We start from the raw sequence: 24,718 nt of genomic DNA on the forward strand, positions 1-24,718 counted from the left end.
GATACTGCTCTTGAAGAGAACCTGAATTCAATTTCCAGCAACTATATTGGGCACTATTTATAACTGCCTTCAACTCAAGAGCTCCAAAAACTCTTCTGGCCTCCGAGGGCACCTATACTTTTATGCATACATTCCCCAAATGCATATAATTAAAAATAAAAAGCTTAACAAATTAAGAAATAACAGGCATCCTAAGTGCTAGCTGACAGATGCAATACTGCAGCAGTCTGTACTAAGTTCTGAGAGCAGGCATTTGATAACATAATCAATATTAATTAATAAATAACACAAAGAGAGTAATGTGCGGTGGGTAATAGTGAGCTGTTCACTTCTACTGCAGATTAAATTTGAAAGCAACTTTGGTTATGTCGTAAGTAAAGCAAAATCTACAAAGATTTCCCCCAAATTCTAAAGTCTCTTCAACAGAAGTCATGTCATTATTCAACAAATAACATAAATTAATTACACAGATTTCAATTCCTTCCACATGTCTTGTTCAAATCTGAGAAAACAAGGGTGAGGAGCAAATATATCTCCAAATAGATTTTACTAGACTTGAGCCTTTGTGAGCTCAGCTACAAACACATCCTGTACTTAACACCCTCACAGAGGCCCTTCTGGAGAAGAAAGCTGAGGACTAGGGCCAAACTGGTACTGGGTAGCGGGCAGCAAGGCAGCAGGCTTAGAATCTGGTAATGTCCTGGTGTCTCTCCCGGTTCTTAGAAGCTTAACCAGGCCCCAGTGAACAAGCCACTGTCTGTTTCTTACTCAGTCAACTGAGTGTCATCTGGAGACACAATGGGAACAGAACACAGCCCTGAAGCTTTATCTCCTCTCACTGTTCTCTTTCTTTGGCCTGAACAATCCCAGTCCTCCTTGAGGGCTCTGTACTTTTTCCAACTTCCTCAGGTCTGGTCTGGCCAGATCACACAGGTTTCATCTTGTTTAGGTTATCCTTTCCCAGTGAGGACTTCCCCAGTCCCCAGATCACTACTCTCACATCACAGCACTTACAATCTGAAACCACCTCATTCCCTAAGGTTGTCCTGACAAATTACCACAAACAGGTGGTACAGAACCACAGCAACCATTCCCTACTCTCTAGAGAATTGGGGAGGTGGGGAGGGATATCTTTCCTGCTTCTTCCAGCTTCAGATCGCTCCAGACCCGGCTTGCTCTGAGACTGCAATGCTCCAGTGGCCGCAGCCTTCAGTCCCCCTCCAAAGCAGCTGCTGTTCTGTCAGCCCAACAGTCACAGGGGTTTAGGATTTCACACTAAATTCTTGGTGACTTAATCACAAGACCCTTGATAAATTATGTCTGCAAAGACACTTTTGTGTTTTGGGGTTTTTTTTTTGGGGGGGGGGGTGGAGGGAGAGAGGAAGGGTCATTCCAAGTAGCCTTGGTTGCCCTGGAACTTGCTATATAGACCAGGCTAGCCTAAAATTCATAAAGAGCCTCCTATCTCTATCTCCCAAGTGCTGGGATTAAAGGTGCACCCATGCCCAGCTCCAGAGACCCTATTTTCAAGTAAGGTTACATTCTAAAGTTTCACACAGACATGCATATCAGGAGGACACTAGTCAGCCTAGTGCCTCTTGTTCATTTGTTTTCTGAAGCTTGCTTAGCATACCCCATTTGCTGTCAATCTATGAAACAGTCCTCTCTTCTTCATAATTATACTTCCATCTCAGAGTGCCTAGCACAAGGCAAACAATATGCACTTGACAAACTTTATAATTTAGCAAAACAACAACACACAATGGGTGTCAGGTTATCCCTTGACCTACTTTGTGTGATATAACCCCATTCCATGATGTACAGACGGTTAGTAGTCATTTTAGCAAGGAGGCAGAAACCAGTTACTTACAGATGGCCAGCAAATACCTCCTGTAATACTTCTGTTAAGGAAGCACCCATCATTTGCAGAATAGTGTAAGTTTTGGCAGATAGCACACATCCTCTAGTGGCCTCATGAACAGTTACCCTGATGTGTTTTTTAAAAGTCCTTTTTCCCCTTTCTTTTTTAGACTTAGATATGTAAGTCTGTTAAGTGCTTATATGTGTGTATGTGAACCACATACATGCCTGGTGCCTGAGGGAGTTGGATGCCCTGGAACTGGTACAGCACAGATGGGTTGTGAACCACCACATGGATGCTGAGAATGGAACCAGGGTTCTCAAGAACAGCCAGTGCCTTTACCTTCTACAACAACTCTCCAGTTCCCCTGCCTCGCTGGCACTTGGACCATTTCTGCCTTGATGTTAACTCATTGTAAAACTACCCTACTCATAGTAATATAACACTCTGAACTGACAGAAATGCTGCATACTTGCTCAACACTGAGATTTTATATTAGCTTGGCAATAGTGGCACATGCCTTTAATCCCAGCACTCAGGAGGCTGGAGGGGGGGGAGGGGAGTGTCTCTGTGAGTTCAAGGCCAGCCTGGTCTTCAGAACTAGTTCCAAAACAGGCACCAAAGCTACACAGAGAAACTCTTGTCTAGAGAAAACAAAGAAACAAAACAAAACAAAAACAGTATGATATTATTAGGAACTGGGCATTCAAGCTTTTCTGCAAAATGCTCAGGCTTTCTCTCACCTAGCAATTTGTCAACACCCTACTCATACAAACCCCTAAAGATTCCTAAGGCCTCTTATCATCCCATTTAATTTTAAAACAATTTAGTATTTTTAACTTCTAAGAATAATAGCCGAGCGGTGGTGGTGCACGCCTTTAATCCCAGCACTTGGGAGGAAGAGGCAGGTGGATCTCTGTGAGTTCGAGGCCAACCTAGTCTACAAGAGCTAGTTCCAGGACAGCCAGGGCTATACAGAGAAACCTTGTCTCAAAAAAACAAACAAACAACAACAAAAAAAGAATAAATAAATAGACATATGCTAAATAATTCATCTTAAGTTAATTACAGAAATTCATTAAAAGGTTTAGAAACTATTTTGGGACAAATATAAAAGTTCTAAATAACAATACTGTTGGTATTTGGTAGGAAGGTTGTAAAGTAAAATCAAATTATTTTGTTCATGAGCTTTAAAAATAAAGCACTTGATATGGAAGCTACCAATACCTGAGAGATAATACCTTTAAAAAAAAAAGAAAAGAAACGCTAAAATTAGAAGACATAAAACCAGTTAAAATTTCATCCTACTCCTTTTCAATCAACTTCAAGACCACCAAAATAACTATGACCCACATTCTGTTTGACTATGTTGTCCATGGTAATAAACTACATCTGTCTGTAAACAAAGAGGCAAGAAGAGCTATCTGAGAATAAGTAGGAATAACTTGAGGAAGCTCAATCTAACACGCTTGCAAGGACATGACTAAAGCTCTCTTATTCCTCCGTAGTGTCCCTGGGCAAGTTCACTGCAGCTTCTAGCTACACACATAAGGTGTAAGTTAGTATCGTGCCAGTGTTTACCTAGGAAGAAAATCCTAGATCCTACCATCCCATTCTTGTTAATTATCATACATGGGCCATTCTCCATTCTCAGAATAAATACTGACAACTCAATGTGATGGTTTGAATAAAAATGTTCCCCCACAGGTGCATAGGGAGTGGCACTACTACTCAGCAGATCAGGTTGGCCTTGAACTCAAGAGATCCACCTGCTTCTGCCACACAGGGCAAGGTTTGTGCCACCAGGCCTGGTTCATAAAACATTTTAAAAGAAAAAAAAATGCAGCAGAAAGCTGGAGGTGTAACTTAGTTGGCAGATTGCTTGCCTAGGGTCCAGGAAGCCTTGGGTCAGTCCCCAGCCCAATATATATTAGGTGTGTTGAGGCATGCCTGAAAGTCCATAATTAAGAAGGTAGCGGCAGGAGGATCATAAATTCAAAGTCATCTTTTGTTACACAGAAAGTCTGAAGCCAACCTGGGCTAGAGTCAAATTCTGCCCCAAAATAACAACAAAAACTAAACAAACAAAACTTTCCTTTGGATATAAGTCTCTGACAAAACTGCCTTCCTCCTCCCCTATTATCAGGTGCAGAAATGATCAGTGTCTGCCACATATGTATTGGAAGGTTCACAGGAACTTTATGCTATGTGTTGCTACTCTCTCATTTCTTTCTCTTTAAAGAGTGAAAATATGAATAATAAAAAATTGGGCAAAGTACTCTACAAACATCCCAACAGAGAAAAACTGAAGGACTGTGTGAGTCAGTCTTTGCAGATCACTTTATCATCTTAATTATAAAAACAATTTCTTAAACATGAATAAGGAATCCCAGCATTATTAGTATGACATTTAAAGACTTGACAACAATCCTAATGCCTAGAATTTTCTCCATATATTTTTTTAATTTTTATTGCTTTATAAATAATACCATTCAAAATTTTCACTTCCTCCCCTCTCTCCATAATATTTTGAGAGTGTTTCTCTCTCTCTTTCTCTACCCCCCCCCTCGTGTGTGTGTGTGTGTGTGTGTGTGTGTGTGTTGCGGGGATTGGAGACAGGGTTTCTCTGTGTAGCCTTGGCTGTCCTGGAACTCACTCTGTAGACCAGACTGGCCTTGAACACACAGAGATCCATCTGCCTCTGCCTCCAGAGTGCTGGTGTTAAAGGTGTGTGCCATCACAGCCCAGCTCCCAAAGATTTTTTTTACTTTTATTTTTTGAGACAAGGTCTCATTATGTAGAGAGACCCCAACTCTCATCCTAGAGATGTTGTCTTATCTAGACTATTTCTATTTTATAAATGAGAAAAATTAAGGCTTAAAGAAATTAAACCACCAGCCCAAGCTTTGACTTAAGCATGATATCAAATTTTCACTATTTTGGAGAACTACCTCCAGTGACTCCAGGTGCTCACCTAGGGGAGTGCTGAAGAAGAAAGGCAGCTGTGGGTTTGAGGCCAGCTTGGACTTACTTGGCAAATAACTACTAGGCCAGTCAGAAGTAACTATTAACCCTACTACCAAGACTTTGCCTTAAAACAAAAACACTGACACCATCACAAATCCTGAAACAACTTGGGAGGTTAAGAAAAGAAATCACTGGCCCTAGGTCAGACTCAGCTGTGTCTGTGTCAGGAGATCAAAATCCAGCTGGGATACACGAAATCCTGCCTCAAAAAAGAAAACCTAGGCACTAGAGAGAAGGCTCAGCAGTTAAAAGCACTTGCTACTTGCAAAAGACCGAAGCTTGGTCCCAGCACCCAGATGGACATTCACAACCACCTATAACTCTAGCTCCAGGGAATCCAGTGCCGCCTTCTGGCAATATTTGCTGGCTTTTAAAAAAAGGTTTGTTTGTTTGTTTGTTTATTTATTATGTACACAACATTCTGCCTCCATGTATGCCCGCACACCAGAGGGTGCCAGATCTCATTACAGATGGTTGTCAGCCACCATGTGGTTGTTGGGAATCTAACTCAGGACCTCTGGAAGAGTAGCCAGTGCTCTTAACCACTGAGCCATCTCTCCAGCCCCCAATATTTGCTGATTTTTAAAAAGGCTAAACTACAACAGACAAGAAAATTCAGGTACCTCACAGTGCAATACTAGAGGGTCAAAGAATATTCTTAGAAATGAGTAGCTGCAGGGGCTGGACAGATGAGATGGCTCAGCAGTTAAGAGCACTGGTTGCTCTTCCACAACAATATGGTGGCTCACAACCATCTATAAGATGCACTCTTCTGGTGTGCAGGCAGACATATAGGCAAAACACCATATACATAATAAAAAAAAATCTTAAAAAAAATGAGTAGTTGCACAGAAACTATGAGCTAATTGTATATTTGAGTAAACTATAAGACAAGGCTAGTATTTGTTTAAAAATCAAACAAAACAGACAGGACTTTCCAAGTATTCGAGTCTTTTAAAGCTCACTTGGTAGCTACCTTTATAACTAGCATCTCAAGATGCACTTTAACTGGGGCTTCTCTATAAGGTGATTTTTTAAAAATTACTTTTAATGGGAGGAAGTATATGTGCATGTGTGTGCAGTTGCCTGAGGAGCCCAGAAGCATGAAATCTCCCAGAACTGGAGTTACAGGCAGCTTCAAGCCACCTGAGGAGGGTGCAGGGAATTAAACTTGGATCCTCTGAAAGAATAGTACTACATGCTCTTAACCCCTAAGCCAGCTCTCCAGCCACCAATGTAATTTTTTAACTGCTGAAATCCAGGAGGTATTTTTTTTAAAAGTATGAAAATGTCATAATGAAACCCACTATCTTGTACAATTAATATACAAAAACTAAAAACCACTTAATATAAACAATCCAGTTCAACCCAGTAAAGGTCTCAGAAAGAGAGGAGATAAGAAAGAAAGGTACCTCATAGTTCGAGAGAAAATCTAGCAATTCTGATTGAGATGGGATGTAGAGAAGTGGTTTCATCACCCGGCGAACAAACTTCTCAATGTAAACGGCACTCATGGGGCCTTTGTATTCGATTGGTCCAAAACTAGTACCAAAAAACAAATAAATAAATAAATAAATAAAAACAATACACCATGCATTAAAATCATCAACAACACACAATGAAAACATCTTTGCTTTAACAACTGGTTCAGAGACAAGCAGCCTACTTTGCTCAGAAGGTGAAAAGAGAACCAGCATTTTAGGTGGGAGAAACAAGCACATCTATGAGGTCAACTTTAATCCAGTTGCAAATTAAAATCATTCTCTTCTCCAAAAGAAAAACTTAGTTTCTACTAAAAAAAGAAAAAGGTGGTTTGGAAACTAACCACATGATAAAGAATTTCAGGATCTTAGCTATAACACTTAACACACATAGGCAGATTCCCTTTTCAAAGAAACTGTGAAATAAGAAACTTTGGCAGCTGACGTTTTCCCTACTATAAAGTAATTATTAGTATTCCCAAAGGCACACCAACAAGGGATCACTAAGCAAATCTGACACCTGTTTAAAGTATCATTACAACAGGAACAGAATGGCAAGGGTGAAGTCAGGAGGTGTCCCTTATGGCTATGCTTCAACATGAATAGGAACCTGGTCCAGCTCTCAAAACAGTAACACCACCCTGAGCTAATCAGAATTTCACCTGACTGCCTCAATATCCTCCCAAACTCATCAAAAGTCTCTCAAGTCTCTCAGTGATCCACAATATATACAAATGTTACTGAACGATGAGGGGAGGGGCACTGAAATTCAGAAATTCCACCACCTTTCTTTTCTCTACAGAGATTGACATTAAGTTTACTGTTCACAGTAGCAATACACAGAGCTCAGGAAAGAATTACATATATGCTGTACTCACAATGATGTGACATAATTAAAAAAACTTGAATACATGAGATAAACACAATTCTTCAGTGCACACTATAGAATATGATATCAAAGGAATAAAAGTGTGAAAATAGTAAGGTAAACACAGCATTCTACAAGCACAGTTGGGAAACAGAAGTAAGAATTCCACCAACTAAAGAAGCCAGGCATTGTGAAGCACACCTTAATCCCAAAATTTGGGAGGCATAGACAGGTAGATGTTTGAGATCAGCCTGTTCTACATAGTGAGTTCCAGGCCAGTCAGGGCTGAAGAGAAAAATATTTTCTTAATTAAAAAATAAAATAATTGCTACCATAACTATCAATTATCAACAGATTTTAATTTGAAAGACAAAAATAATAAGGACAGATATGGTAGTGCATTAATCCCAGGACTCAGGAAGTGGAGGAGGGCAAGGTAATCTATATTATCTATATCAAATCTGAGGCTATCCTGAACCACATTAGAACCTGTCTCAAACATACTATGAAAGAATGAGTGAATGAATGGATGAATGAATGAAGAAAAAAAAAATCAAGAAAGCATCTGATAACATGTTTTGTCCAGCAAAAGGAGCCCATCTGCTGGGAACTGGTGGCACATGCCTTTAATACCAGCACTCAGGAGGCAGAGGCAGGTGGATCTCTGTAAGTCTGAGGTCAGCCTGGTCTACAAAACAGGTTTCAGAACAGTAAGGACTGTTACACAGAGAAACCGTGTCTCATTAAAAAAAAAAAAGAAGAAAAAAAAAGAGCCAATCCATGAAGAAATCTCATTTACTTAAGGTATAAAGTGTAGAAAAAGAAACTACAGCCATCAGTGTAGAATGAGCCGATCTAGAGCTCCTGTGTGAGCAGGGTGAGAACCATTTACATGCTCCAAACTCGGTTTCATCAACCCTGGGAGGACATCAGTACAAATCCCAAAAGTCTGTCCCACAAAGCAGAAACCATTAGTTTAAGTAGTTACAAGATGAAGCATTACAGCAACAAAGGACACGGACAGCAGCAGCATCTGCTCAGCCATGAGATCCAGTGGGACATGTGCAAGCACTGTAAGCAGGAAAAGCTTTTGAATACTAGGAGAGCCCAAGAGCATTCAGTTGATGGACGAATCATATAAGGATGTATGCACATGTATAAAAATGAAGCCTCTAGAATCTCAGAACATGAAAAAGTCTATCTGGGAAGTTCCTGTGGCTCAGCACTGCTGAACACTGGATACTAAGTGATGAAATAGACAGAAAGGCTAAGATGAAGAGTGAGCATTTCAAAGCCCCTATGCAGAAAACCAAGGTACTGGGGCAGGTACTCACTTTTTTAAACAAGCTAGCTTCAGACTCACAGCAATCTGCCTGTCTCAGCCTAAAGAGTTCTGAGTTTAAAGGCATGCAGCACAACAGCTAGCTTGGACTATTTGACTTTAAAGTCTACAGAAGCTGAGGACACAGACAGTTGATGTGTTTTCCTCACACATCTCAAAATGACCATCCTAATTCAAGGGACTGCTCATTTTAATGTCACATCAAGTTAAATCTACCTCTGGCAGCCTGAAAGGTTTAACCACCCCACTGGGCATCTGTGTCCTTTTTCCAAAGCCAAAGAGTGACAGAGGGACCTAAATAGAAAAAGTGTACCATCCCCTGCAGCACAATGGTTTCTACTGGCTTTTACGAGAAAAGAAGTAGGCCTGAGATGGTTACTGGGAGCGTACCTTATGTTTAAGAACCCACAGAGGAAGAAACCACTGAACAAGAAGCAGAGTGGGGAAATCCAAAGCAGTCTAAATGGCTACCAAGAGAAGACAGCTTGTTCCTTCGGTGAACATTAAACCACAATCATTTGATATACAATGGAAAATTTGAGGATGGAAAAGGTAGTCTTGACTAAATAACACCAATTGTACCAGTAAAACCCTGTCTGACCACAGTTTATGTTAAAGCAGTAGAACTGGGACAGAGTGGGATAGAGACCAGTTTGCTGATGATTGCTGTGAGACCTACTAAGACCAGGAGGGACATGCGGAGGGGAGGGAAGCCCTAAAAATAAAGGTCTCACTAGTCAAGTCCCACTTGTCCTTTCAGATTTTAAGCCAATCACAGAGAATGAAACCTAAATTCCATCTTCTGCCCTAGGAGGCTAAAGTTAGAAGATCATCAGTTCAAGGCTAGCCTGGAATACAGAATGAGACTGTCTCAAAAATCAAAATTTATAACTAGGTGTGGTGGCGCATGCCTTTAATCCCAGCACTAAGAAGGCAGAAGCATGACAGTCTTTAAATTCAAAGCCAGCTTGGGTCTACATAGTTAAGTTCCAGAACAGCCAGGGCTGCATAATGAGACTCTGCCTCTAAATAAATAGCCCAAATTCAGATTTTTTTCAAACATCACTTAACTTCCATATTAGGACCTGAGCATGTCTGCAAAACCAAACATTAACATATATATGGTAAAAGTAAATAGCTTAAAGCCAAATGTGGTGACACTTATCTATCACATTAGCACTTAGGAGAAGTTGAAGCAGAGTTACTACATTCTAGGCCAGCCTGGGTTATACAGTGACTATAAGGCCAGCCTATGCTACAGCATGAGATCCCTTATCCAACAAAGCAAGTCATGGTGGTGCACACCTTTATTTAACCCCAGTACTAGGGAGGTAGAGGCAGTTAGATCTGAGTTTCAGGCAACCCTAGTCTACATGGTGAGTTCCAAGACAGTCAGGACTGCACAGTGAGATCCTGTTAACACCCCACAAATAAATGAATGGATAAATGAATAAATAAATAAATGGATTGGAGAGATGGATCAATAGTTAAGAGCACGGTCCAATCTTCCCTTGCTGGATTTTATTCCCAGCACCAACATGATGGTCCAGAATGTCTTGTAGTTCCAGGGAATCTGATGCTTTCCTTCTGACTACCTTGAGCTCCTGTATGCACATGGTACATATACAAAGACTCAAGTGCATGCGCACGCGCAAGCGCACACACACACACACACACACACACACACAAACACACACAGATAGATCGGTGGATGGACGGACAGGTAGACAGGTAGGTAAGTAGGTCAGTCTTATGCCTAAAGAGATGGTTCTGAAGCTAAGATGTAACTGCTTGTGCAAAGAATCAGAGTTTGGTTTTCAGCACCCATGTTTGGCAATTTATAACTATCTAAAACTGCAGATCCAGGGAATCAACACCCTCTTCTGTTCTAGGTGCACACCTACACTTATATACACTCATACCAACAGAAGGGCACACACATACATACATACTAAATTTTAAAAGATTAAAAAACAAGAGATAGTTTAAAATAAAAACCGCCAAGCAGCAGTGATGCACGCCTTTAATCCTAGCACTCAGAGGGCAGAGGCAAGCAGATCTCTTTTTGAATTTGAGGCCAGCCTGGCCTACAAACTGAGTTCCAGGACAGCCAGTGCTGTTACACAAAGAAACCTTGCCTCAAAAAACAAAATAAATGAATAAATTCTAAAAACCATAGGTAGTTTGTCCCTTTTAGCAAAATTAACATAACTAGAGATAAAAAATCCTGAAACTTTCTTTAGGGTTTCTACCCTCTGCCACTTCTGAAATTATGGAGTACTAGTAATTCTCTTCCTAACTGAAAGAACTGGTACAACATTCCCTCCCCTTTTTCTGCAATACTAGGGACTGAACCCGGGTCACCTATGTTAGAAAATCACTTTACTACTGAATTAATATTCCCAGCTATTTAGATGGCTGACTGAAATAGGATTCAAATTGTCCAGGTTGGCCTCAAAAAATCATTCTGCCTCAGCCTCCGAAGTAGCTTAGATTATAGGCACGTGCCACCATATATGGCGAAAGCTATTATCTTGAGCATGCTACACTACCAGGTTAACAGAATGAGGAACAGGGTGTACTTCTGCACTGCATAATACTTTTGGATAGCTAAAATGTACAGCCATACAATGGAGTAATTCATACTTTTAAAAACAATGCGATAACATACACTGATGTAAACATACACTGATGCTCACAAAAGTGTAAAAGAACAATTTAGAAAATAACATTACAACTAGAGGGCTGACATACACATTCACAGAAAAAGACAATCAAAACACACTGCTTGCTCATGGCTGACACAATTATCAAATCCCTTTACATTTTTTTAAATTTATTTTTGTCTATCTGTATTTTCTCAATTTTCTACATTGACTATCTAATAATTTTATATATATATAAAATTAACCAAAGTGCACTGATAAACTGATAAATATAAGTGGGGCTGAAAATACCACTGCAAGTCCTTACTGCTGTGGAACAATGGTTTGTACCCTGTAAATCATATTTTAGTAAAACGCTGATTGGCCAGTAGCCAGGCAGGAAGTAGAGTAGGGGCAACGAGAATTCTGGTAGAGGAAAGCTAGAGTGGTGACCCAGCTGCAGAGGAAGCAAGATTGACTCCCTCACTGAAAAAGGTACCAAGCCACATGGCTAACATAGACAAAAATTAATTATGGGCTAATATAATTTATAAGAGTTAATAAGAAGCCTGGGCTAATAGGCCAATCAGTTTATATTTAATGTAGACCTCTGTGTGTTTATTTGGGGCTAAACAACTGTGGGAACAGGGCAGGATAGAAAACTCCGTCAACACCTTACCTCCGATGATATAGATGTATTACAGGAAAGTAAAAGAAATGCTTCTGTTTTCTGCATTTTCCCTGGTTCCACCAACAGTTAATTGCAACAAACAACACCTGCAAAGGCAAAGGTTTCATATGACTATGAATAGCAACTCAACAGTTACCAAGCCTTACAACTGTAGAAACACAACTAGTTCCGCCAACAGAACAGAAAGTATTAAACAAAAACCAAACCAATCCTGTTTCAAACTTTTGTTTTTCTTTTTGTTTTTCAAGACAGGGTTTCTCTGTATAACTGTTCTGGTTGTTCTTAACTTGCTTTGCAGACCAGGCTGGCCTAAAACTGCCTCCCCAGTGCTGGAATTAAAGGTATGTACCACAAGGCCTGGCTCTGTTTCAGTTTTTGTTTTGTTTTTTTTTTTTGTTTGTTTGTTTGTTTGGAGGAGGAGGGTGTGCAGTTTCAAGACAGGGTAGCTCTGGCTGTCCTGGAACTAGCTCTGTAAACCAGGTTGGTCTTGAACTCAAAGACCTGTGTGCCTCTGCCTCCTGACTACAAAGATTAAAGGCATGCGCCACCACGGCCCAACTGTTTCAAGCTTTCTAAGGTGACATTTACCAATAAAATAAAACATAGGCCTAAGTGGTAGCTCGTAACTGTAATACCAACACTGGGGCATAGGAATGAGGGGTGGGGGTGAGGGAACTGACTCAGGTGAATTGTCATGAGTTACATACGGGCTAACTTGATCTACAGAATGAGATCTTATGTCAAAAATGAAAAATTGGGGCTAGAGAGATGACTCAGAAGGGTAGTAGCTGCTCTTTCAGAGGACATGGATTTGATTCCCAGCACCCACATGGTGACTTACAACTATCTGTAACTCCAGTTCCTCCACCCCAGTGCTCTCTCCTAGGGCATAAGGCATGTGGTGTACAGACATACATGCCCATACCATGCCTAGCTGAAGGAAATATCTTAGGTGGGAGCTAGGGATGTTGTTCAGTGTTAGGACATTAGCCTAACATTTGAAAGACCTTGAGTTGAGATACACATGCACACAGGCATACTTGTAGAGGACAGAGGAGTCAGAGGATGATAATCTGTCCTCCCATTGTGTGGGCCCTGGGGATTAAATTCAAGTCCTTAGGCTTGGTGGCAAGTGCCTTTCTTTACCCACTGAGCAATCTCTCCAGGCCAAGGCCAATGACTATTTTAAAAGATAATAAAGATAAGATTAAGGCGATGTTCTAGAAGGTCAGTACTAAACAGTAAAAACATGGATTAAATATACATTTAAAAGTAGATGTTGAGCAGGGTGGTAGTGGTGCATGCCTTTAATCCCAGCACTTGAGGTGGATCTCTGAGTTCAAGTTAAGGCTCTACAGAATGAGTTCCAAGATAGGCAAGGTTACAGAGAAACCATGTCTTGGAAAACCAAAAAACCAGAGTTAGGCCTGGAGAAATGACTCAGCAGTTAACTGCTATTCCAGAGAACCCAGGTTTGGTTCCTGGCACTCACATGGCAGCTCACAAGATCTGCAAGCAGTTCCAGGAGATCCAATGCCCTATGGCTTCTATGAACACAGGGCACTCATTGGTACAGGGAAAACACTGCATACACATAAAACAAAAATACTTTGCTTACTTGCTTTCTGTCTACAGATACAGCACAAGTGCTCAACTTAGTAGGGACTTCTAAGTAGGGACTTGTAGGACACTTCAGTGTTTGTAGGGCCCATTTCTTTTCTTAAAACTTTTAGTTTTTATGTATGTATTTATGTCTGTGTAAGTGTATGTTTTGTGTATGTGTGTGTGTGCGTGCCCCCCTGAAGGCCAGTACATGAAACTGTGACCTACAGAACTGATGTGGGCCCTGGGAACCAAACTAGGATCCTCTGGAAGAACAGCCAGTTAGTTCCCTTAACCACTGACTCACCCCTCTGGCCCGTTAGTCCATTTCTAAGGGAGAAAAAGCAACATTTATTACCTATGGCTGATGTCTCATTTTCTTTACTTAAGAATAGGGCACAATCTACCATCTGCTAATTTGACTAGGCAATATGGCTCAAATGATTTTTGCTTGTTTCTAAAAATAAACTCACTGTCTTTTCCCTACTATGCACACAGAACCACAAGCTCTCAATTTAGGAGGAACTGAAAGGAACACATCTGGTCATTGTGTCACTGTGGGTGTTTAACAGACTGCTAAGCCCTGAAAGCCAGAGACCCTGTTTAAGAAAGGCACGAGTAAAAGAGAAAAAAAAAAAACAAAAAACCTTGGAAGTACTGTTGTAAAGACGAGCATGGTACCTGGCACACAAAAATAGTGCTGTTACTATTTCATGATTCGGGACACACCGCTTACACCAGCCACAAACAACACCACCTTAACATGAAACTCAATGGATTTCCCCTTTGCTTCCTACACGGGAGACAGACCCCTGCTCTCCAATTCAGAGAGCTGCGGAGTGATGGGGAAAGTGGTGCTTTCTTTCATGTTTATAAACTGCATGCTTGCCCCGGGCCCCCTTAGAATTCCTGCTTCCTCTCTGAAAAGTTGATATAAAAGGACTTTCAATTTTCAGATCATCCTTGGCACAAAGCACCTTTACTCACTCAGTCATCTTTATCAGCTAACTATATATGGGGGGGTAGGTATGTATGCACATACCACAAACACATAATTTATACATATACACATATACATAGTCTTTTTTTATTATTTTCTTTTGAAAGGGTCTCATGTAGTTTGGGCTGGCATCAAACTCATTACGTAGATGTGCATGGCACTGAACCCCAGATGCTCCTGTTACTACCTCTAAGTGCTGGGATTCCTCTCTGGAAATATTAACAGGGTAAGAAATGTACATGGTATACTTTAAGGTATAAAATAGTTTTAAGTCAGGCGGTGGTGATGCACACCTTTAATCCCAGCAATCGGGAGGCAGAGGCAAGCAGATCTCTGTGAGTTCGAGGCCAGCCTGGTCTACAAAGCAAGTTCCAGGACTGGCTATATAGCTACTGGGAAAATCTGTCTCAAAAAAACAAAAAAAAAAAAAAAATTTTTTTAAAGGCTTCATGGAACTAGACAGGGCACCTAGGCACTATCTGTAATATTTCTTGTTTCTAGGAATAACAACTGAGAGTTCTGAATGAATTCTGCAACGCAGGGGCTCACCCACCCAAGTTAGCTCAAATCATGCTTCTCTACCATGGGGCTTTTTGCTTGCTACAGTGGTTAGGCAAACCACCTGAAGATGTCCTGCAATACTCACAACTGCTCTATGTGTGCCAGAGTCAGCCTGTTAGCTTACAGTATTTTCAAATGCCTGCCTAGCAATGATGCTGGAATGTCTGGTTTGTTATATTTCAAACCCAGAATCTAAGCCCATCTTACGTGTGAAGATGGCTGTTATGTTCATGGAATGTCTCAGGAATGAAACTACCATATAAACTGAGGCAGAAATCTCTCTATCTAGTTCAGAACTTCAGGGGCTGCTTCCTATTGTGGACAGTCAGTCATCACATCAATGTGGGACTGGAGTCATCAGCTCATCACTTCTTACCACAGGTCACTTCTGTAACTGTCTCAGTCACAGTGACTCCACATAAAGCATGATGCTTTGCCCTTGGAGCCACAATTTAAATACCTAAGATTTAGCTACAAGTTACTTTTCCATTTTCCCACTACCTCTGGTACAATTAATACACTAAATTACTTTAAAATTCTATGAATAGGGAAGCTTTGCCAAATATGAGCTGCCTCAGAGGCAGAAGGGGCATCATAAAATAGTCATTTTCAGTCTGTGTGCGGTGGCGCACACCTCTAATCTCAGCACCTGGGAGAATGAGGCACAAGTATCAGGAATTCAAGGCCAGCCTTCACCACTCAAAACACCATCTCAAAAACAAACTAGGGCTGGCAACTGGCTCAGCAGTTAGAAGCACTTGCTGCCCCTTCAGAGGATGGGGATTCAGTTCCCAACACCCACCTGGTGGCTCACAGTGATCCATCTGTAACTCCAGTTATAGGAGATATGACTCCATCTTCTGATCTCCATACAAAAACACTCATAAACATAAAATTTTATATATGTATGTGTGTGTGCACATTTTTTTTTAATTAACCAAGGGACCAGTGAGATGGATCAGCAAATAAAGGCACTTGCCATAAAACTTGGTGACTTGTGTTTAATTTCCAGAAACCACAGAAATGCAGAAGTTGAACTCAAGTCATCAAACTTGGTGAAACATACCTTAGTCCTTTTTGTTTGTGTGTTTGTTTTTTGTAACATGAGGGGGCCTGCTTGTTTGTGTTTCTGTCCTGCCCTGCCCCCTAGCTGTTTAGTCCCAAAGAAAATAATACAAAGAAATCTCTATAAGTTATAATGCTGATTGGCCCATTAGGTCAGGTTTCTTACTGGCTAACTCTCACATCTTGATTAACCCATTTTTCTGATCTATCTTAGCCATGTGGCTCAGTACCTTTTTCAGTGGGGCAGCTCAAATCCTGCTGCTTCGGTGATCTGGGCAGGAGTGGGAGGAATCAACTTCCTCCTCCCCAGAATTCTCCTGCTCTCCTTGCATTATTTTCACTTCCTGTCTGGTTTTCCCACCTACACCTCCTGCCTGGCCAATCAGCGTTTATTTAAAACATGATTGACAGATTACAGACAATTCTCCCACAACAATTTTTGTTTTTCAAGACATGGTTTCTCTGAGTAGTCCTTGCTGCTTTAGAACTCAGGAATCTATTTGCCTGCCTCTCCCTCCCAAGTGCTGGGATTAAAGGCATGTGCCACCACATCCAGCTACTGTTAGTCTTATTATACATAAAATTTTCCTGTATAAATATTTAAGTAGTTGGCTACAAGGAAAAAGAGAATTGACTCCTGCAAGTTGTCCTCTAACCTCCAAATTTGCACCATGACCTGCATACCACTTACAACAGAAAAGAGATAACAAGCCACATAAGCTGGTCATGAGAGAGCTCTACTAGGATTCTTGGGCTCTACTCTACTGTCTTTAGTGTGTGCTATAACATGAGGACTGGTATCGTGGGTGAGCACACAACTCCTTCTGAAGCCAAAGAACTGATTCCCATTCTTGCTACTCTGACCATCATGACAGGATCCTTCCTGCTTCTTCATAGGCTTTTTACCTGACAAGGTTTCCTGGAGTTCACCTGGACATCACTGCCAGTCTGGCACAATTTCTCTGAGGGGCCATACTCTCTGATACACAGACTTGACAGTCACTTGCTGCTTGGGTAGAAGGCATGCATTACCTGATCTGAAAGCCGGCTGGCTGCCTGCTCAATTTCTGCCCTGGCAGCGATGGACTGGCCACACCATGGAGCATAGAAGAACAGCAGAACTACCTCAGAATCCTGGCGAACATGCTCTGCATAGTCCAGCTGTCCCTGGAAGAGGTCAAGGACTGGGGACCTCGAGGAGAAAAAGCTGACAGGCGGCTTGGCTGGTATTATCACATCTTTTGCTCGACTAAAAAAGAGTAAACACAAACAAGATTTGTCAGCTTATTTTTGTCTTACATTATGGCTTTGTGTGGAAGGACAAAGACTTTTGTTTTGTTTTGTTTTGTTTTGGGGGGAGGGGGTGTTCCAAGACAAGGTATTCCTATGCAGACCTGGCTGGCCTCAGACTCAAGAGATCCGCCTGTCTCTGCCTTCCAAGTGCACCACCACCACCCAGCCTTTTTTTTTCCCCTTAAAGGCCTCTTTTGAGTAAGAAAATAAGTTCAAAAGTCTGCCCTGAAACAAAAAGCAATACATTATGCTAAGGTAATACCTGGCTGGGACAATGCAGGTGTTGGGTACTGTCCTGCAGGTGTGGGCTAAGAGAAGAATGAAGAATGGTATGACCCATGGTCTCACTACCCACAACCCCAAGTTCCAGCCTCACCTCTTTGCAGCATGACTTTCCACAAAAGTCACTTATCTCCAAGCATTGCCACTACCTGTTCTAATGCTCAAAAGCGAGGAATCCAGAGACACAGGCTGGAGCTATCTGTTTGGGTGAGATTTTTTCTTTTTAGATTTATTTATTTATTTATACAGTATCCTGCCTGTAGGCCAGAGGAGGGCACCAGGCCTCATTATAGGTGCTTGTAAGCCACCATGTGGTTGCTGGGAATTGAACTCAGGACCTCTGGAGGAGTAGTCAATGCTCTCAACTGCTGAGCCATCTCTACAGTCCGGCTGGAGCTATCTATATTTGTGCAGTATACCCATGATGGCCAAAACTTTTAGTATATGTGTGATTAGCAAATCAGTCTTTGTGAAACTCAAAGCAGCTGCCCATTGAAAACCTGAATAGGTATCAATGATGTGTAGTACATGTTTTAGTTTTCCAAATTCTACAAAATGGAACACATCCATCTGCCAGATTTCACTCATTTGAGTACTCTTTGGGTTACTTCCTGCAGGTAGTGGTGTTTGGTTGTATAAAGAACAAGTAGAACATCACTAGTCAGTTCCTATAGCAGACATTTACTGTTGAGTCCACTTTTAGAAAACATCATTTATTAAGTGAAGTTGGCCTATAAATATCTAAGGGGAAAAGAAACACTAACATAGACTTTTACATACAAATAATAACCCAATGGTAGGAAAGATGAAGACTGAAGAACAAAGCAAGAGCCTTACCTAGGAAGTTTCCCAGTCAGAAGGGTCACAACTCTCCCACCAGGCACATGGGTCCAATGCTAGAGCATAGAGCCCTGAGCACAGTGCTCTAAAACAATACAGTAACCCAAAACAAAGTAAAAGACTAAAAAAGGAACAACAACAACAACACAGAAGAGACAAATGAAAACAGGAAGCAAGAAAAATCAACTATATCAATAATCACAATTAATTAAAAATAGATTAAGTCACTCAACTAAGAAGTAAATGCCGGTACAAAATAAAGTCCTAAAAGAGATACTTTTAAAAATATATCAGAAAGCAGAGGCAGGAACAAGTGCCAGGCTGGGCTACATAAGGATACTAATTTCAAAAACCAAATGAATGAATGTCAGCAGTAAGCATAAAGGTTGGTATGATTCAGCCGGACGTGGTGGCACACACCTTTAATTCCAGCACTCAAGGCAGAGGTAGACGGATCTCCACGAGCTCAAGGCCAGCCTGGTCTATGGAGTGAGTTCCAGGACAGCCAAAGATTCAAAGATACACAAAGAAACCTGTCTTGAAAAAAAAAAAAAGAAGAAGAAGAAGAAGAAGAAGAAGGGCTAGAGTAAATCATCAGGCAAATATTCTTACAATTAAATATTACTAAAAATTGAGAAAAAAAACCCAAGAGCCAACAAGATGGGTTAGCAGGTAAAGGCGCCTGTCACCCAGGCTAAGGACCTGGGTTCAAAATTTGAGATTCACATAGTAGGACAGAACCAACTTCTGGCAGCCATATATTCCCCACATAAATAAATAAATGTTGCGGTAGTAGTAACTTAAAAAATACAAGAAGGAACCGGTGAAAAGCACTGGCTGCTCTTGCAAAGGACCTAGGTTCAGTTCCCAGCACCCACATGCTGGCTTACAACCATCTATAACTCCAGTCCCAGGGGATTCAATGCCTTCTTCTGGCCTCTACAGGTACCATGCACACACACAGTGCACTTATATACATGCAGGAAAACACTCATACACATAAAATAAAAATAAATAAATCTGTTTTTGAAAGAGCAAACAAAACCTAATACATTACCTGACTGAATCTCAAAATAATTATGCCAAGTTAAAAAAAAAAAAAGCTAGATATCAGAGGCCATAACAGAATGCCCCCCCCCAAAAAAAAAGAAAGAAAAAGAAAAAAGAAAAAGACTTCAAACTTACTTACTGAAACATTTCCCCACTGTAGCCTCTGCAGAGCTTTCTGCCTATGGAGGATACTTCCCTAATATGAGAAGTACAATCCTTGCACAACTATTCAAAAATCTACCTGAGCAACTGCTCTTGTGCTTCCAACACAAGCAAAGGCTGCTGCCAAGGGACTTCCTTCCTAGAGGAAGAAGATGGCAAAGAAACAGGCATATAAACAATAAGTAATAAAAGCTACACAAAATGAGCACTGTTGTGGAAGAACTCAGTATGGAGATGTGGACATCACAGATTCTGACAAGGTGGTAATCAAGTACCTCTCAAGCCAAAGCCTGAACGACAAGCAGGTAGATAGCCATGCAGAGAGGTAGAGAGGGTCCTGTGAAGAAAAGTGGCATATTCTGAAGAGATCCGAAAGACTGTCCGCTGGTGATGTTCCTACCATTCAAATGCATGACTCATCAAATGATGAACTGGGCATGACAGCACACTTATAATCCCAGCATTCAGATGGGATAAGCAGAACAGTTAGGTTCAGGTCAGCCTGGGTTAAAGTAACACACTGACTCAAATACAAAGCCAGGGGCTTGTTAAGAGCTCTGCAGTTAAGAATGGGCACTGTTCTTGCAGAGGATCCAAGGTCACTGCCCAGCACCCATGTCCCCATATTGAGTGGCTTAGAAACACCTGTAACTCAAGTTCCAGGGTATCCAATGCCGCTGGGCTCCATGAGTACTTGCTCTCATGTACACAAATCCACACATATGCACACATATACATATACACATACACATACACATAATTAAGACTTTTTTTTAAAGCCAGGCATGGTTATAGACATCTGAAATCCCAGCATTTAAGAGGTAAAAATAGTTTGAAATCATCCTGAATGGGATGGAGAGATAGTTCAGACGTTAAGAGCACTGGCTGCTCTTCCAGAGGTCCTGAGTTCAATTCCCAGCAACCACATGGTGGCTCACAACCATCTGTAATGAGATGTGATGCCCTCTTCTCGCCTGAAGGCATACACGCAGACAAAGCACTGTATACATAGTAAATAAATGAATAAAGGGAATGAGAGAGGTCAGATTGCCTGGCCTTTCTATTAAAAAAAAGAAAAGAAAAGAAATCATCCTGAACTAAATGGGATCCAGTCTCAAAAACAAAGGAAGAAAAACTGTATTTAGCATAAAATAATGCAATCTGAAGGAAATATGTGACATCAACTTATTATTTTTCACAGGTGTAGAGAAGTCCTTAAAGTTAAAATCCAGATAAAACACAAACCAAACAGATGGGAAAGAGAAACATGGCCCTCTCCTCTATCACAGTCCCTCTAGAGTTTTTGTGTCTCTCTCAAAATTTGCTTGACGTTTTTTCAAAACTTATATTTAAATCAGAAATTTCCTACAGATTTTAATCTTTCAAAACAGATACAAAGAACAAGAGTTGGTTGTGAACAATAAAGGCCTGTTTACAAAGAAGAAGAACTTTACTGTGTCTGAGTGCACAATGTTTGTGAGTGTAGGCATTCCCAAGAAGTCAGAAGACAACTTCTCAAAAGTGTTCTTCCTCTGTGAGTTCCAGGGTCAAACTCACCTATTAGGCTTCTGCAGTAAGTGCTTTCCCACTAAGCCTTATTGCCATCTTACAAACTCAATTCTTATATGAAACTTATACCTTAAGCATCCCTTCCAAAAGGCATGCATACATGCATGCAGTTTTATTCTTTACACACATACACATTTCTCCCATAAAGTCAGGATACAAGGAAAGCAAGCAGAACGAATGCACGGAGACTGAATGCCTATAAATAGATGCGGGCAGAGATCAGACGCTCGGAAATGCACAATTCACTGTGGTTCAACTGCAAATCTACTTTTTTATATACCATCCACTCTGAATTCAGTGAAGAAGACTGAATTCATTCATTTCAGACCTGGACGACAAGTAAAATTAAATTTAAAAAAGATCCTATTCTTCCTTAAGTCTCTGTCCTCATTAAAGATCATTAAAGTCATATGCTGTTGTCTCAGATCAAACACTGAGCACTGTTTTCACAGCTGGACAAACTGAAGTGAATCAACAACTCCCTGAAGTGGGAGAAGGGCTGTTTTCCTAATTTGAATCCAAGTGCCAACTTGCAATATTCCACCTTGTAAAATACTTTCTGTATTTTCCTTCTAAAGACAATAAAAATAACATCTGGTTGCTTAAGACAAAAAATTCGAACTCCAGGCCAGGCATGGTGACGCACACCTTGAATCCCGCAGTAGCACAGCACCTGGCCCACGGCAAACACTGAAAAACTAGTCTCTTTCCACTAAAACCTCAATCCATTGACCCTTGACGACAGGGACTTCATCTTGCCTTCATTACACTCAATATGGGCCCAGATAAGTCACCCACTGGACAGAAGGGTCAAGAGGATATGTTAAGTGACAACAGATTTTATAAACTGAAATCTCAAATGATGATCTGAGGCGAGAAGTATAATTGAAATATAAACTCTGTATTTATGTATTCCCATAGAAGAGGGACATTAGCGTCCATTAGTCCATTAGTTCCACAATGAACTCCAGCCTACTAGGGCTTCTCCCAAGTTTCAGAAAAGACCAACTCTGTGCAGATTCCAGATCTCTGCACTTAACTGTTCAGTAGCAGTCTCTTCCAGCACTGGTCCCTTCCTTTCCTTCGTACAAGCTTCGAATGCCACTTTCTTATGAAAGCCTCTCTGTCCTTTCTACCTTCATCCTTCTATTTCCTGCATAGCACTTACTAAGGTCTCTGAAGTGTTTGTTTACTGTATATCACCTCAATGAAAATACTCGAGGGAACAGGGATTTTTGTCTTCCGCATTAACAAGTACTGAGTCCAAAGTGCGCACTGATTGTCATTACATTAAATGCGTGCCTGGATTCCCAAAAGCGACTAAGACTCCTAAGTGGCTTGCAACTCATTACACTGCAAGTATTCATTAAGGGAAATGGAATTGATGAGAAAACAGAGTATAGCCTTGAGAAAACAGAGTATAGCCTCGACAAGAATTGACATGTGCACCCCGACAGACCCCAACAGGTGAGAAGCAGTTCAGGAACACGGCCAAACGCCCTCGGTACAAAAACTGATAAGGGGCAGCACCCTGAAAGGCCCCCATGTGGAACAGGGACAGTGGGAGACTGCGGCCCACAGGGAGAGTCAAGCCTATCGCCCCAGACCAGGTCAGACTTCCCCGCGGGAGACCTATGACCTCCGACCCGGAGACCCCGAGCTGACCCCGCGCTGCCGCGTTGGCGGAGCTCCGGCCATGAAGCCCGAGACCCGGCAGCCTCACCTGCAGGTGAACTTGAGGGCGAAGAGCAAGGCGCAGCCAAGCGCCACGGCTCCGCACAGCAGCTCCGGCCGCCGGCGCGCCATGAGCGAGGCGCCGCGCAATCCGCGGCGGAGCCGGCCCTCCGAGGAGGCCGCCACACCTGGCGGGCTGAGGGAGCCGGAGCCCTTGCGGCCGCCGCCGCCACCCTCGTCCTCGGCGTCGTCGCTGCTGCTGCTCCCGCCGCCGACGCCGCGGCCTCCGCATTCCGACATTACATGCTCCCCGTTGCCGGCTTTATACTGCCGCTGCCGCCGCCTCGGGCCCGGAGGGCCGGCCCCGCACGTAGCTCCCGGACCTCGCAGGCAGCGGCGCCCGCTAACCCGGACGCTCCACGTCAGCGACACTTCGAAGACGCCCCGCCCACCGTCTCAGAGTCTGCGCGAATGCACGCTCCCCCCATCCCCGAAAGCCACGCCCCTGGGGCCACGCCCCCGGGCATACGGAGTCTGCGCGGCTGCTCGCAGCACTCGCGGCCGCGTCATCCTTTTGCAGATCCCGCCCCACTTGTACGGACAGCGCAGTCTAGCAGTCATTCAAACTCGGCCCCACCCTCATCCGGCGACTGCGCAGGCGCTGCAGCCTCGTTCCCGGAAGCGAGTTGGTGTTGCGTCTTAGAGGGTGTTCGGTTTGTCAGTCCTTTCGTGTACTGTTGCTGCGCTTCTCTTCCGAGATTTCGGGGTCGAAACTGTCCCTAGTGCTCTGACCTGCAGACCCTGCAGAGCATAGATGCAGCTCATTTTCTCTGCTTTTCAGAAAGGGGGTGGGTGTGGAGAGGACTCAGGAAAGAGACGAGGGGCCGGCTTGCGCCAGAGTAAAGAGTAATAACGGCGCTTCCGCTATCAGGATTGGATGAGGCGACTCATAGAAAGTGATGAGTCCACTTTAGTTTCTTTCCAGAGCTTGATTCCACTGGGGAAAGTTGACAGACTCGCCCAAATTACAATTAAATGAGCTTATTATTTGCTGCTAGCAGGGCGACAGCCTCAACGCCAAATCAGAGGCGTGCGGTCCTGCCGCGCAAGAGGAGCTAGAGGAACGGTTTTTGGAAAGTGGAGACCACAATTGCCGTGTTTTTCCGTAATGTGCACCTGAATGAGAAACTGCTTCACTCCCCTCAACTAGTGAAGAGCTGTTCTTTTCATCCCTGTTACATTGCCATAAGCGGGTTTACAAAAGCCTGAGCAAGCAGTTTACATACAATTCTGGGGAGAAAGACAAGGAGAGTTGCGGGAATTTAGAATGGGTGCCTGTCGCACAATAGAGCTTTCACACTTAGCTATCACACTTTCCAGTAACTGCAATGTGTCCCGGTACTGCCTCTCTTGACCATAGCCCTACTGATCCATACTCCATACTCGTGTTCAGGTGGAAAGACAGGCTTAGAAAGCTCACTTGACTAAGGTCAGCAAGTTAGTGAGAAATTCTGACCCAAGACAGGCTTCAACTGAGGGACCTAGCAATCCACTGTGCTCCGTGGTAGCAGTAATGATGGACATGCAACAGGAAGATTGCCTAGAGTTTGATTGAGACCTGGACTATATCATGAAACCTTGTCTCGACTAAAAGACAAAAATATTATGGGCATGTGATGTATGCAAAAAACTGAGCGCTTGGGGC

At 42.3% G+C, this 24,718-nt stretch overlaps 1 protein-coding gene across 3 annotated transcripts in view; it reads right to left on the reverse strand.

Annotated features, from left to right (window-relative positions):
- The window catches only part of Txndc11 (thioredoxin domain containing 11), a 72,881-nt gene extending 49,486 nt beyond the window's left edge, over positions 1-23,395 (reverse strand). The window contains exons 1-4 of one of the 3 annotated variants that reach the window (XM_085694550.2): positions 23,063-23,395; positions 17,176-17,392; positions 11,904-12,001; positions 6,301-6,430 (exon numbers count right to left, since the gene is read on the reverse strand). In XM_085694550.2, coding sequence (XP_085550676.1) covers positions 6,301-6,430; positions 11,904-12,001; positions 17,176-17,392; positions 23,063-23,313 — 696 coding nt within the window. In that variant the 5' untranslated portion in view covers positions 23,314-23,395. Of the gene's footprint in view, positions 1-6,300; positions 6,431-11,903; positions 12,002-17,175; positions 17,393-23,062 lie in introns of those variants that run through there. The other 2 variants (XM_048433209.3, XM_048433210.2) reach the window with 2 other exon arrangements.
- Between the last annotated feature and the right edge of the window lie 1,323 nt (positions 23,396-24,718).

Source organism: Myodes glareolus, chromosome 9 (assembly GCF_982192425.1).
Source record: "Myodes glareolus chromosome 9, mMyoGla1.1, whole genome shotgun sequence".
In the NCBI taxonomy this organism is placed as follows: domain Eukaryota; kingdom Metazoa; phylum Chordata; class Mammalia; order Rodentia; family Cricetidae; genus Myodes; species Myodes glareolus.